Genomic DNA, 15,845 nt, shown 5'->3' on the forward strand with positions numbered 1-15,845 from the left:
TGTGGAACGCCCATCCCAATATTAGCTCCCTTAGATTTTATACCGTCAATATCTACAGTTTGGACCCTATCCTATAAATAAGTTCTCATTAATTTTAGATCATTATCTTTTATACCATAATGTTCGAGCTTGTACAAAAGTGTTTTATGATCCACGCAATCAAATGCCTTTGATAGGTCACAAAAAACTCCGTGTGCATCCTGTGACTTCTCCCATGATTGGAAAATATGTGTTATCAGCGCTACACCTGGGTCAGTGGTAGACTTGCCGGCGGTAAAACCATATTGTTGACTGTGAAGCAGTCGGTTATCCCTGAAGTGTTGTAACATTTGATTTAACATTATCTTTTCAAACACCTTACTTAGAACTGGCAAAATAGATATAGGTCTATAGTTCCCTGGCTCAAATTTATCTCCTGATTTAAATAGTGGGATTAATTTGCTAAATTTCATTAATTGTGGAAAAGTCCCATTATCAATACATTTATTAAAAATAGTAGCTAGATATGGAGCAACAATATCTATGAAAGAACTAACTACTTTTACAGACATGCACCAAAGGTCTTCTGTATTTTTTAAATTTAGATGTTTGAATATTTTTATGATATGAACGGGGCTAACATGTGAAAATTTAAATCTTAAAGCACAACAACCGATATTAGACTCTAGTAATATTTTTGCTCGAGATGGAGATGAGTCCAGAGAAGATGTAATATTAATCGGAATATTAGCAAAAAAATCTTCAAAAACATTAACTACATCTTTTGTTGCTGTTATTAATTTATTATCATAATTTAATGCAAATTGATTATAGGCTAATTTAGATCTTCCGGTTTCTTTATTTATAATGCCCCAGATGGTTTTAATTTTATCAGAAGACTGGTTAATTTGTTTATTAATATAATTAGATTTAGCCGTAATACTAAACTTTGTGCATTCCTGGACTATTACAAACTTTTTTAAAAATTTTTGAATAATTTTTCACATAAGTGGTGAATTTGTCATCAAATCGATATTTTTTTTGATCGTATAAATCAAACAAAATATTTCTACTTTTAAGTATACCTACTGTTGCCCATTCCGTGAATTTAGATTTAACATAAACTTTTTTTTTCTTGAAAAATTGTTCATATTCTCCTGATAGAATAGTAATTAGCTTGGTGTAAAGATAATCAGGATTATTACTATATTGTAACAGCAAATCCAATTTATTTTTAATCGCGCTTTTGTATTTGTTAATATTGTAAACATTTATTTGTCTTTTTGATTTTTTATTATTGTTGACTTTATTGATCTGACTGTTAAACTTAACAACTTGACCACAGTGATCTGAAGGAAGTTTATTTATTATGAATTTTTCTGTATACTCACAGTTACAAAAAACATTGTCAAGACAAGTAGCAGACGTGGCAGTTACACGAGTGGGTTCATGAAAGACATGACTTAAATAATGACTGAAATAAACTAATAATTTTTGTACATGTGGGTGTGTTACAAAGAATATCAACGTTAAAATCTCCACATACAATAATTTTTTTAAGACTATTAAATATTTTTTTTAATATATCCTCCATCACCCCTTCAAAAACATTGTAATCACTATTAGGAGGCCTGTACACACATAAGGATATAATTTTCTAGTTCTATACAAGATAATTCTATACAACACTCAATAGAAAGTCTAACAATGTCAGCACGTTCCTTTACTTTAATATTATTTCTTGCAATTAACATCATATTGCTTCTCTTTAAGCCAATGTTCTGTGAAACAGACAATATCAATATTATACTTTTCTAAAAATAATTGTATAATTAACTCGCTGCCGGGAAAACTTTGTATGTTCTGATGAACAATTATTAATTCTGATTGCTTTCCCTTTGTCTTTGTGAGCAGTTTAAATCTGCAGTCATAGTATTTATGTCACAAATATTAATAGAATTATTTGTTATGTCAGTATTTTTATGAGATAAAATATAATGACAAACTATACAGAATATAATGCGTACCAAGACTCGATATACATCTACAAATCAAGTATGTAAATAGCTTTTATACGGATTTTGTGGTTGGCGGAGAAATATTTTTAACAATAGAAACTAGTGGCCTCATATCCAGTCCAGCAATCAAACTGTTAGATTAGTCTACCAAACGGTCTCCCTGGATAACATCTACAACATCCTGCAATATATGCTGTTAGATCAATCTCTAAAAGGTCCCCTTGGATAATATCTACATCATCCTATTTCGTACATGTTAGAGACGTCATTAGTTTTCGGCAATTTTATATGTTGAGTACGTTTAAGCAATATTTATCTTCCTTACGGGGTGCATTAGAGGATTTTTTTTATTGAGTGTTTTTCAGGCATAGCAATAAGTTTGGCAACCCTTTATTTTGGTTATTTGCTCAGTGATTCGTTTCATATCATTCAATTCAATCATTCATTATTTTATTTTCAATCTGAAATGTTTTGCTATCTATGCTGCATACAATAATGTTTATTATTTATTTACTAGTATTCTACTTGTTTCTTGCTGCTACGAAGTTTACCATTATAAACACAAAAAAATGTACCTTCATATATAAAACTAAACTATATTGTCTGTAAAATACAGTTGAAATAAAATTAATAAGGCTTTTTCATAGGTACATCACTCAAGATTAAATTAAAAAGTGAAAATGTCGCACCGGAGATCAAGTGTTCAATCAAATGATATGTTTCCAAGGGAAATTGATATAGAAATTTGTTTAAAAACATTAAAAATATACCAGAAAATGGAAGGAGATGTCAACTGCGTAGTGTGGGATGCATCATTAGTTTTAGCAAAATATTTAGAAACCATTTGTCAGAAGAAACCTGATTTCTTAAGCGGCATCAAAGTATTAGAACTAGGTTCAGGATTAGGTGTAGTTGGACTCACTGCAGCGACTTTAGGGTCAGTATTTATTCTCTAAAGCTATTCTATGACCATATCTGTTATAATTGTATATAATATGTGCCCTTTCCTAATTTTACTAACTTTCAGTGCCCAAGTAACACTCACAGACTTGCCAGAAGCTTTGCCACTTCTTCGGTTAAATATAAATGAAAATAAGTCAAAAATTGCTAGTATGGGCGGTTATGCTATTGCAGAATCTTTGGTGTGGGGTGACAGTGGCTCAGAGATCCTAAAAGAAGAGTTTGACATGATTGTATTAGCAGATTGTGTATATTATGAGGAGGTAACTTTGTTGTCATCAGTAATGATATATCAAATCCATAATCATAGTGTATATACAGTTTTAGTTTAATTTTTTTATTAATATATAATTTGTAAGCAATACTTTAGATATTATTATTTGTAACAAATTCTATTGATTAATGTTTTGTTTACTTTTTTTCAGGCTGTAATGCCCTTAATTCAAACTCTTCAGTGTTTAAATAACACAATAACAAAGAAGCCAATTATTTACTTAACACAAGAGTTAAGAGATTCAGATACCCAGAAGAGATTATGGGAGACTTTTTATGAAAAGCTAACTGAATTCTTCTATGTGGATAAAATTCCTGAAGAACAACAACATGCAAATTATAGAAGTTCAGATATAGTTTTATTAAGGATAAATAAAAAATAATATTTCTATAGTAATAAGTAATAACACATATTCTTTATTGTTACAATGACGAATTTATGTTTAAATAGCTTTTCTTTTCAAATAACTGTTATAAATTGTCACAAGTTTGAATTGTCAGAATACAATGGAGATAAGCTAAACTCTGTATATTTATAAATGGAACCTAAGAAGTAATTATAAGTATTAAATTCTGTATAGTACTAGAAATGTTTATTAGAATACTAGTGACCTGTTCATAACAGATATTATTGATATACAGGGTTCCTTGAAACTCGACGTATTCCCATCAAATATTAGGTTGAAAGACATACCACAAGCCATTTTTTTAAATAATGTTGTAAAGACGCTGAATTGTATATTTTTTTTAAATTCAGAATACCTCGAAAACATTAACTTTCGGTCAAACATTAGAGGGTCAAAATTATTGCATTTAAGCTCCTCTATCTCGTCCTGACGGGAATACTTCAAGTTTCTAGTAACTCTATAAACATGATCAAAATGGCAGTGAAATACCTCAAAATCCTATGTTTTTTTATTAAGAAAGAAAGATTAGACTTTATTTATATATAGTATAGAGTAAATACCTTTTAAACGCGGTGCTTGTTTTAAATGAAGTTTCAGCGTAAAATATAATAATGCCTATGAACAATCCAAGATATTTAAAATATATATATATATATGTATATATAAGAAAATAAAAAATATGAAGACATCTGGCTGGCTGTATGGCACAGTTCCCTTTGCCTTTTCGATAAAGGATAAACAGAACCAAAAAAATGCACTTAGTTTAAATTTTGGCTTCCGTACGATGGATCTACCAAGATATTAAAGAGTAAAGTAAATATAGCAAAAGGGTAGATATCCAGTGATTCTGAAGATTATAGGGCGAGCTAGGATTTATAGCTCGTATAAGATGTAAGCGGCAAGTAATCGGACATTGAATTTTTTGTACAAGATCAACAATAACGTCTATCGCTCAATAGTGTCGTTTAATATACTAGGTATTAAGTAAATCAGGATTGAGCGCAGTGGAATGTTTTGTTATTTATAAGAAATATATTAAAAAGCTTAAGACACTATTTTTTATTGAGATAATTTTTATATATAGATTAATGATAGTATTTATAATGTTTGTTGCTAAGTAACAACTCGCTAAGAAGTATGTATACTTCTTCACACTAGGCGTGAAATAAAATGACAACAAAATTTTTGATTTTATTGTTTTTATATTTTATGTAATTGCAACTCCCTCTACTGCCTATAGTTTTAAAAGGAAAAAAGTTACTTTTGAATGGTTTACGAGGAAATTTTGAATAAAAGACTACGTCTTTATAGTATTGGGATTTTATTTATGCAGAGGGCAAATGAGGAAACACCATTTTATTCGCAGTCGTCTTTTTTATTAATGTTTTCTCTTTTTATATACAAATAATATATGTCAATATATCAAAGGAGTTTTATGTCTAACAACGCCCCACAACTTCTAATCTAGTAAATTTGAAATTGTTACCATGATACATACGAACATACATCGAATATCACCGTATATAATATCGATAGACGGTGTAAAAAACTAATCTTAATTTGAAATTTATACAATACAATAGAAGTCGAGTTTACATTATATTCATTTTGAAAGTTAAATAAGAATGTTGGTTGAAAGATAGAGCTTTAGTAAATACATCGGAAATATTTTTGTTACTTTCTACATAGGATATATTAATTATTTTCTTAGCAATAATATCTTTTACGTAATGAGCTTTAATATCTATGTGTTTTGATCTTTTGCTATTTTCATAGCTTTCAATTAATGTCAGAGTACTTTGATTATCAATCAATAATTTACAATTTATATTTAGTGAGGTAAGATCTGACAAGACGCCCTTCAAATTAACTATCTCACAAACTTTTATTTCATCATAATTCGTGGGCTGCACAGTGGAAGCGTGCTATTGGGATTTTATTTATGCAGAGGGCGAATAAGGAAACACCATTTTATTCGCAATCGTCTTTTTTATTAATATGTTTTCTCTTTTTATATACAAATAATATATGTCAATATAACAAAGGAGTTTTATGTCCAACATATAGAACATTTAATGTATCTAGACGGCGTTTATGACATCCTTTTAAAAAACAAATTATTCTTTTTTACAAGTTTTATGTTACAAAATATAAAAAGTGTAATTATTATTAGAAATGTAACTCACTAATATAGGCTATATAGGGTATAATAACAGGATCATTATTAATATCTGTCGTGAAGCCATTAAATATAAGAAGAAGATTTTAGTTACATTTTATCTGTCAAATAGTCGTGTACAATTTTTAGTTTATTAAAGCCTAATAATGGGTAAATCTAGTTTTAATTAATAATTCAATACTATATTCATATCAATTTAATAAACTAAAAATTACTTATAATCTATAATGGATAAGTATCTAAGACCCGAAAGATTCGATGCAGATCCGTCAGCAAATCTTGATCAATCTCCGCTATGGATACATTGGAACCAAACTTTTGAAAATTTTATTAGTGCTATAAATACTAAGGATAATCCTATTACTCCAGAGCAGTAATACCAAGTACTCGTCAATTACTTATCGCCGATTCTTTATGCACATATCAAGGAATGTAACAACTACACTACAGCGATTCTTAAATTAAATAAATTATTTACAAAACCTGTAAACGAAATCTATTCAAGACATCGTCTTATGAAGCGATATCAGCAATCCGGTGAGTCAGTTCATCAATATATACAAGCTCTTAAACTATTGTCGAAAGAATGTAACTTCCATAAAGTTACAGCAGAACAGAATGAAAGTGAATACATAAGAGACGCTTTCATAGGCGGACTGGTGTCACCTGTAATACGTCAAAGACTGTTAGAAAATAGTACTTTAACCCTAGATGCGGCCTTCCAGCAAGCTCAATCACTGGAGTTAGCAGAAATTCATAATCAGAATTATCTACGTGACACTAATCCTGTAATGAATAATACAAATAACTGTTCTAATATTCCAGTTTTAAAGGATTCTATGTCTGCTGACAATAAGAATACTGATGTCACCGTTGCTGCAACACCAAATTATAGAAATACGTTTGAGTCTTGTTACTTCTGTGGAGAAAAAGACATCCACGAAGATTCTGCCCAGCAGCCAGTTCAACGTGTCTTTCATGTGGTAAGAGGGGTCATTTTGCTAAAGTCTGTCGAAATAAATCTCAACGCAACGCAGCTACCTCCAACGAAAATCAGTCAATCGAAACACTCTCCTGCATACTATCTGCTACAGATTTAAGTAAAGCGACTGTTCCTATTATTATCAATAACAAAATTATGGCTAGAGCACTAATAGATACAGGGAGTACGGCTAGTTTTATTGACAAACGACTGGTTAACCACTATGATTTAATTGAAACACCATATCACCAAAAGATAACGATGGCCAAGTCAAACCTTATATCACATGTAAAAAGCAGATGTGCATTAACTATAGAAATACAAAAACAAAAGGTGGAAGTCAATCTTATGGTGATGGAAGGATTATGTTCCGATGTTATTCTCGGACATGATATGTTAAGTGAACATAAATCATTAGAAATGCAATTTGGTGGTTTTAAACCCTCGCTTCAATTATGTACTCTTATAGAAGCTAAAATAAAACCTGTTAGCTTATTCAGTAATTTACTACCTTTCGAGAAACCTATTGCGATTCGATCTAGGAAACAGTCAGAGATGGATCAAAAATTTATAGATGAAGAGATACAAAAGTTATTAAAAGATAAAATAATTGAACCTAGTCAGTCTCCATGGCGAGCACAAGTCCTTGTTACTAGTAGTGAACACCATAAAAAACGTATGGTTATTGATTATTCACGAACAATAAATAGATTTACTTTATTAGATGCATATCCACTCCCTTCTATTGAAGATGTTATAGCTAAGGTATCTAAACATAAAATATTCAGTAAAATAGACCTTAAAAGCGCGTATCATCAAGTACCTATATTGGAAAGCGAAAAATCATATACTGCCGTCGAAGCAGGAGGAAATTTTATTTATTTATTTATTTACATCGTACTAAGTGAGCTTAACAGTCTCCCAATATGCCCACTTAGGAAGATAATATACAAATACACACAATTATAAACAGTAATTACACAAGAAAAACAAAAGAGAAAAAAAAAACAATAATAATAATAATACCTAATCTCCATTTAACATACTACCTAAATAATCCACTGCCATCCTACGAAACTCCAGCAAATTACAAGTAAATATGTCTAGATCTGGAAAGCGACTAACTACACCGTTGAGTAGACTCAATGCCAGAGAAATAGGAGCCTGTTTGGCCAGCTCTGTTCTTCTCCATGGAACATGAAACAAGTTTCGTCTTCTTGCTTGTACGTAGTTATTGGGCGCTCTTATGGACACCGATGTTAATACCGCTTGGTTACATTTTTCACCTCTCATGACTTTGACTACATATTCCATTAATGCAATCTTCCGTCTTACTTCGAGTGTGTCATATCCCACCATCCCCAACAAAAACATAGTAGGATATATATTAGGGTATGTGACTCTATAACCATACTGCCTTTGATATACATATCGTATAAACTTTTTTTGGAGTTTCTCCACCATGAGTATATATTTTGACTCATGTGGGTTCCAGATAATTGCGTTACTTTCTAGTTTCATGCGTACGAAGACATTATATAGTATTTTAATACTAAGTATGTTGTCTAACTGGTGTGCCTGTCGCAATACAAATCCAAGGGTCCTGAACGCCTGAGTGCATAGTGCACTAATATGACTTCGGAAAGTAAGATCATCGCTCATCAAAACCCCCAGGTCTCTTATAGACTTTACCCTATTTAGCAATGTATTACCTAACTGATAATTATGCCTATAGGTGTCCACATTCCGACTAAATGTTACAAGTGAACATTTGGTGTCATTGAACATCAAGCGATTTCTTCCACACCACTCAAAGATATTGTTTATATCTTTCTGAAGGAGCTCACAATCAGAGAATTTGGTAATTTTAAAAAATAATTTTAAGTCGTCTGCAAACAACAGACAGGACGCCGTAGTGACTACCTCCGGCAAATCATTGATAAATATCAAAAATTCCAAGGGTCCTAAATTACTCCCCTGACTTACCCCGGAATAAGTGTAATATGGCTCAGAGTAGCTCCCATTATACTGCACAAACTGCCTTCGATTGCGAAGGTAGTTGGAGAAAAATTTAGTTAACAATGGAGAAAATCCGGCAGCTGAAAGTTTGTGAAGAAGAACGTCGTTGTCTACACTATCGAATGCTTTTTTTATATCGAAATATGCTGCGTCAACCTGGCTGCCACAGTCCACTGCATCCGTGACATATGTCCAAAAGGACAGTAAGTTGGTAGCCGTGGAACGGCCAGGCCGGAAACCATGTTGGCAGTCAGTAAGTCGGTTCTGTAGTTGTTTACTGATTAGAAAATGTAATATACTCTCGAATAATTTACCGAAGGTAGACAATATTGCCACTGGTCTAAAATCGCTTACATCCGACTTAGAATTACCTTTAGGAATGGGAACCACGCGTGAAATTTTCCACACTTCCGGGTAAATACATTTACTGAGACACAAGTTAAAAAGATAACATATTGGTTTTAAAAATACTGACTTACAGTCTTTTACGATATAAGGAGGAATGCCGTCAGGACCGGCTGAACATTTTGCATTGAGTCGTCTGAATGCCAGCTCCACATCATCGAGACTAATGGCGTCGATATGAACGCGCAAACTTTCTGAACCTGCCACCGCAATTGCTTCGTCTGCGTTCAAAATAGGTGGATTGTTTGCATACACAGATCGAAAGTATTGAGCAAACAATTGTGCTCCATCCTCATCAGATAAAGGTTTTCCTTCTGACAATATCACTTCAGACTTTTTAACTCGACGTTTGGACGTTATATAACGCCAAAAGGTCGACGGATCTCGCCTTAAGTTACTTTCGACTTTGTTTTTGTAAATCTGAAAATCCTCCTTGATGTTCAATTTCACCATTGCCCTAAGCCTCATAAATTCTTGCCTATTATGTACATTGCCATTTTTTTTATAACAACGATGATGATATGCTTTCAACTTAATGTTGCGTTTAGTACAATCGGAGTACCACACAGGATATATGTATCGAGGTGGCTCTGATAAACGCAATTTAATCGGCACGCAATTATTTATACAATCTTTAATAATCTTATAAAAAACAGACACGGCTTCATCTGGGTCAGATATTTCATATATAGAATCCCAGCATGTATTCTCAAAAAAACGATATAAATTGCAGAAATCTGCTTTTTTGAAGTTCCAACCGGTAAAAACAGCAGAATCCACATTCGAGCCCACGCACTTATTATGAACAAACATGTCACTTACCTGTATGCTCAACGGTGGATGATAGTCATCAGGTGGTACCAACCAATCCTCCTCTTTCCGCACTGTGATCTGACTCAACGATGCATTCACCAGTACCAAATCCAACATACCACCTGCACTGTTACACACACAGTTTATTTGCTGAAGATCGCAGAATGACAGTAAATATTCAAATCTAATACGTATATTAGTATTTGCAGAATTCAAATTAAAATCACCACATATTAAAAACCTGTCATATTTGGGTAATACACTTTCTATTTCGGTAAAAACTGTTTCATACATTTCGTCCTTGGCATTGGGCGGAATATAAACACATAGAACTACCAACAATAAATTATTGTTGTGGTACAGTCCCGCGCAAACGAGTTCACAGCCCGAGTCGGCAAGCGATGACGTCACGTCAATTCTATGCAGTTGATATCGTGGACTAGCCGCGACGGCCACTCCGCCGCCTCGCCGCACACCTCCGCGATCCGTTCGTAACATTGTAAAACCGACTGGTACAACTTCCGAATCGTGAATGCTTGAAGTTAACCATGTTTCAGTTATCAGGAATACATCTGCCGTCGCTGCTGCCATAGCTGATGAAATGTTATGTTTATATCAGTTTCGACGAATTCCGTTTGGTGTCACCAATGGAGTGGCCGCATTTCAACGTGCAATTAATAATATCATAAAATCAGAGCAATTAGAAGGAGTTTATGCTTATCTCGATGATATCACGATCTGTGGGATAAATCAGACTGATCACGATGAAAAACTTAAAAAAATTGAAGAGATTTCTACAAAATATAATCTTACATTAAACGTGACAAAAAGTGAATTTTCAAAGACTACTATAAATCTTCTCGGATACAACATATGTAACCGAGTGATTAAACCTGATCCGGAACGTTTACGCCCTCTCCTAGAACTACCAATTCCTACTGATTCTGTTTCTTTGCGACGAGCACTAGGTATGTTTGCGCACTATGCTAAATGGATTCCTAAATTCTCACACAAAATACAACCATTTGTCAATCATAATACATTTCCGCTTACGGAGGACGCTATAAAAGCATTTGAAGATTTTAAAATAGAGATAGCTAAATCTACATAGCTGCTATTGAAAGCGGCATACAAATGACTGTAGAAACTGACGCTTCAGATTACGCTATTGCAGCTACGTTATCTCAAGAAGATCGGCCAGTAGCTTTCTTTTCAAGAACACTTTCTGCTACCGAAAGGGCTCACCCTTCTATTGAAAAGGAGGCCTCGGCAATTGTAGAAAGTTTGAGAAAATGGAGACAATTACTAATAGGACGAACATTCAAACTGATTACAGATCAACGTTCTATATCATTCATGTTTAACCAGCAACATACATCAAAGATCAAAAATGAGAAGATACAGCATTGGCGTCTTGAATTAAGTAGTTACAACTTTGACATCATATGGGTCATTGTCAAATTTTGCGCAGGTAAACTAGTCCCTCGACCCTTTTTATTTATTAATTGTTAATAATGTCACAACCTCTAACAAAATTTACATGAAATTCAATATATATCGCATTAACATACATCCATTACAAAGTAAAAACATGGGTCATATTTTTTATAAGTTTTTTTAAAGTAACACATTGGTCATTTCTGGTAACAGAATGGTTTTTCTTCGAAACTCTACCTGTCCCAGACACAACTCCGATAGTAAAAATCAATATAACTTTATTTTCTGCTATATCAATCTACATAATTAAATATTTTAGCATAAATTGAGTATTTCGAATATTCATAAAATATATTTAAAAATTGGTTAGTATAAAAATGTAATTTATAAAAAAATCCTAAACTTTGTCCCACGTATTGCATGGAACTATCTGTACACCTATGTTATTAAGTAAATCACGATTCAAAGTAGAGATTGCGTTGCTTTCAACTATCTATTAGCTTGGGCAGAGTGTCGATATCTATTGTGGTTCTTCTCTAGATCGGGGGGAGGGTACATCACTTCTCAGTGGACCGCGAAGTGTTAAACGTGCTGCGTGTTTTTATTGTGCATCCACTGTGTTACGTACACCTATTCTCGTAAGTAAATCTTTATTTTTAATATTATACGTTTGGTATGTAGCCTAAGAAATAAATATTCTGAACGTGAAAGATATTTGATACATTACGCTTTATTTTATGACATATGTCTTACGGAATGTAAAATTTACTACTCTGTTACTATACAACTCTGTTACTAGCGCGTGCTAACAGAGTTGTTAAGAAAGTAACAGAGTTGAAAAATCCCATATTATTTCAACTTTGCTAAAATGTTATACATTAAATTTCATTTTTTTGAATAATCAATTTTCTGAGATAATGTGTAAACGTACTAACATACAAATAAAGTGTATCAACTATAATAATCCAAAAACATTGTTACAGGATACTGTGTCTGTTTGCACTTTTAATATGCCTCTCACGCCTGCTGGAAAGCAGCGACGATACCGGGAACGGCGTAAAAATAATCCCGAAAAGGAAGCAGAATCTAAAAGAAAGGACTTAGAGAGGTACCATGCAAACAAACGTTTAGTACGAGATTTAACAACACGTGAACATCGAGCAATAAAAAAGAAATGGCGATCTGCAAATGCTAAACGGAGAGATAAGGCTAGAACTCACATTGTTAGTATGCACACACCAGAGTCATCACCCTCTCGTTTAAATAGTCCAAGACCTAGTTATTTCAAGAGCTTTTCAGTATTTGTCTACACTCCAGCTGTCTACTTCCCGTGAAAACAATCCTAGCTCTACCACTTCCGCGGTTGTTCGCGGCAGAAAGCAAGTAAAGAAAAACAGGTCGAAGTTATTTAGAGATAACATGAAATTGAAGGATCAATTAGAGGCAGCAAATAAGAGATACGAAAAATATAAAAAACGATACAATAGAGAAAAACAAAAGAAATCTAAAAATGAAGATAGCAATAGAGAAAATCAACAGAAATATAATATATTATCAAATGCTATTAGAAAACGGTATGAAAACGTCAAAAATCGAAAGGAAAAATATGCTATCCAAAAAATATTTGAAGAGAAGACTATTAAATATTCTAGGCAGAAGATACAAATCCTACAAGAATGTCTTGCTGTCGACCAAGGATACATACGAAAAAAACAGCCCCTCTTTAAGAAAACCATTTTAAGTACCAAAATCAAGAATTTTTTCGATCGTGACGACGTATCAAGAGCGACTGCCGGAAAAAAGGAAACGGTATCTAAAAAAAAAGACAAAATGCAGAAGCGCTACTTACTCGACAATATGAAAAACCTTTATGTAGCTTTTAAACAAGAAAACCCTAATTTGAGATGTAGTTATAAAACTTTTACACGATACAGACCATTTTATGTTGTGTTTCCTACTGTTACTGCAAGAGAAACATGTTTGTGTCGAATACATACTAATATTCAATACATAGCATTTGCTTTGTATAAAAATAAAGTTATTCCAACCTCAGATCTTAAGAAGATTATTGTAAATCAAGTATGCAATCCAGATTCACCAGCATGTATGACAAGAATCTGTTTTGAATGTCAATCAAATGCCACTGTTTTTGATACGTCAAAAGACGAAATTATAGTAAAATATCCTCAATGGTTAAGTAAAATTCAAGTTATAGAGAAGTCAGGAAAGAAAATCAAAGTAACAAAAAACATTAAAGAAGAAATAAAGAGCACAGGAAAGGATTTGATAAATAAGTTTGAAATTACACTGAAGGAATTTAAAAGGCATATTTATTACATTAAAAGTCAGTACAGAAACTATAGAAAATGCATAGATGAGTTGGCTATAAATGAAATTGCACTGCACATTGACTTCAGTGAAAATTATAACTGTAAATATTTTGAAGAGGTACAATCTCACCATTTTGGCGGTAAAAGACGATACTACCAATTTGATACGCCTTTAGATATATTTGAAAAATAAGTAACTTCAACTTTTCAGTTACCCTCTCAAGGCAATCTCATTTTTATTTTTATAAAGTTCATTCTGGATTTGTTAATTCGATTCATTTAATTATTATTAATAACAAAGTTTATTATTTATGTTGTGTAAGATCTTAAACTACGTGCAATTTCTCTATATTAGGTACAAAAAAGAACAACTATGTTAATGTGTTACAACTCTGTTACTTTCTTGTCCCAAACATTAAAGAACTAATCAAAGATTTTTAGGAAAAGCTAGTTAATGTAATATATCAATATCACAAAACGGTAATGTATCTGATACGTATACGCTAATGTGTTACAGTTATCTCTTAATGTATGTATATTTGGAGGATTTAGGTAGAATTTAAGGTCTGTCAATATTCAAGAAGTAACAGAATTGTTTAAGAGTTTAAATTTATGATTGTTAAACAAAATAGAAATGTTTTGATTCTAAATGTGATTATAAGGTATAAGACTGTAATTAATATTAATGCCAAAATATTTGCGGCTGATTTATTAAATTATACAATAAAACGTAAAGCGTACTATAGTGTTCACTTATTTGTTATTTATGTCTTCTTGTATGTAAGTTGTTATCGACGTAATATCGGCTCGTTAGCCATAGCTCCACGTCTTTACTCCGCGGCGCTTGCGCAGGGAATCCCTTCCCTCTTGCGCACGGCGGTTCGTGTACGCTCGGCTCGAGACGATAGATAATAAACTGCTAGTGTTTCCACATACACTACATCTCTCTCCTTTTTAAGTTTATTTTCTTTTCAAGCATGAATCAATCCACTCTATTAGGTATTTGTTCCTTGGAGGCATGTGTGCTACGTTACAACGATGGTGGACTCATTTTGACACTATACTGCCACACATAAGCCGAATGCCTCTAGTGCGATTGGCCTTTCCATCGTAACCAGCACCGTGATTTTTCCTCCTCTTTTGAATATAAATTACATTTATATATTAACTCCAATTTACTCTGTGTTTCACATACTTCACCTTTCTTCTTTTATATTTGTTTTCATATAATCGTTATTCCACTTTGTTATTGTGTAATATTATGTAAGATTTGTATAAAGCACTTCTGAAAAAATGTTGTATGTTTATGACCAGAATATCTCTATCATAGTAGTCACTACTTTATATTTTGTAGGTTTAAGGTAAATACTTATATTTTTTTCCATTCTATCTGTCTCATGCAATGTGTTATTTACATGTAGTATTTTTCTTTATCATGTACATTTGAAAACTGATTACTAAAACATAATCTGGAATTTCTTCAAAACTATTTATTATTGTCATTCCATAAAATATTGATGGGTCCTGTGGTGGTATACCAGAATACTATTATTATATCAAGAGTTGCATCAACAATTGCAAACGACTTTCCACTATATTCTGTCTACACATCTGAAATCAGTCCATGTAGTATTAATTGGGTATAACTATAACCATTCTTCATCGTACCAAAATTATCTCTCTTATCACCTGTATTAATTCAGTGCTAAAATATTAGGAAAGGTTGTCAGACTTGTCTTTGAGCGATCGACATATACCACATATATCACCACAGCGACTCTACGTACTCCAGCAATCGTCAATTATATTAGTTATAGAAATTATATTTTCGACCAGAATTAATTTGTGTCCTATGGACTTTTGATTTATTATATTTTACTGAATCCGCTCCATTTCACTCCGATAATTAATATGCATTAAAACTGGCAATTTTTTATTACTTATATTCAACCGCAATTTAATGTAACATTCTTTCAATTTACCTTTAATGAATAGGACACCATTCATCAATACACAATACAATGTTTGATTACCCCGCCAAAG

At 32.5% G+C, this 15,845-nt stretch overlaps 3 protein-coding genes across 3 annotated transcripts; 2 read left to right on the plus strand and 1 right to left on the minus strand.

The window, feature by feature from the left end:
- Positions 1-2,452: 2,452 nt before the first annotated feature.
- LOC131847897 (protein N-lysine methyltransferase METTL21D-like) lies at positions 2,453-4,080 on the plus strand. Its single transcript, XM_059197594.1, has 3 exons — positions 2,453-2,934; positions 3,025-3,220; positions 3,383-4,080. Exons 1-3 carry the CDS (start codon positions 2,678-2,680, stop codon positions 3,611-3,613), a joined length of 684 nt encoding a protein of 227 aa, XP_059053577.1. The 5' UTR covers positions 2,453-2,677; the 3' UTR covers positions 3,614-4,080.
- Positions 4,081-8,678: 4,598 nt separating this feature from the next.
- On the minus strand, positions 8,679-10,626 carry LOC131847957 (uncharacterized). The gene is made up of 2 exons (XM_059197687.1): positions 8,785-10,626; positions 8,679-8,687 (listed from the first exon to the last, which is right to left on the minus strand). The coding sequence occupies exons 1-2, from the start codon at positions 10,624-10,626 to the stop codon at positions 8,679-8,681; spliced, it is 1,851 nt and encodes a 616-aa protein (XP_059053670.1).
- Positions 10,627-11,169: 543 nt separating this feature from the next.
- On the plus strand, positions 11,170-12,806 carry LOC131847958 (uncharacterized). Its single transcript, XM_059197688.1, has 2 exons — positions 11,170-11,484; positions 12,456-12,806. The coding sequence occupies exons 1-2, from the start codon at positions 11,170-11,172 to the stop codon at positions 12,804-12,806; spliced, it is 666 nt and encodes a 221-aa protein (XP_059053671.1).
- Positions 12,807-15,845: the final 3,039 nt, after the last annotated feature.

The sequence above is a fragment of the Achroia grisella genome, unplaced genomic scaffold, assembly GCF_030625045.1.
Source record: "Achroia grisella isolate CSIRO2021 unplaced genomic scaffold, CSIRO_AGI_Agris_v1 utg544, whole genome shotgun sequence".
In the NCBI taxonomy this organism is placed as follows: Eukaryota; Metazoa; Arthropoda; class Insecta; order Lepidoptera; family Pyralidae; genus Achroia; species Achroia grisella.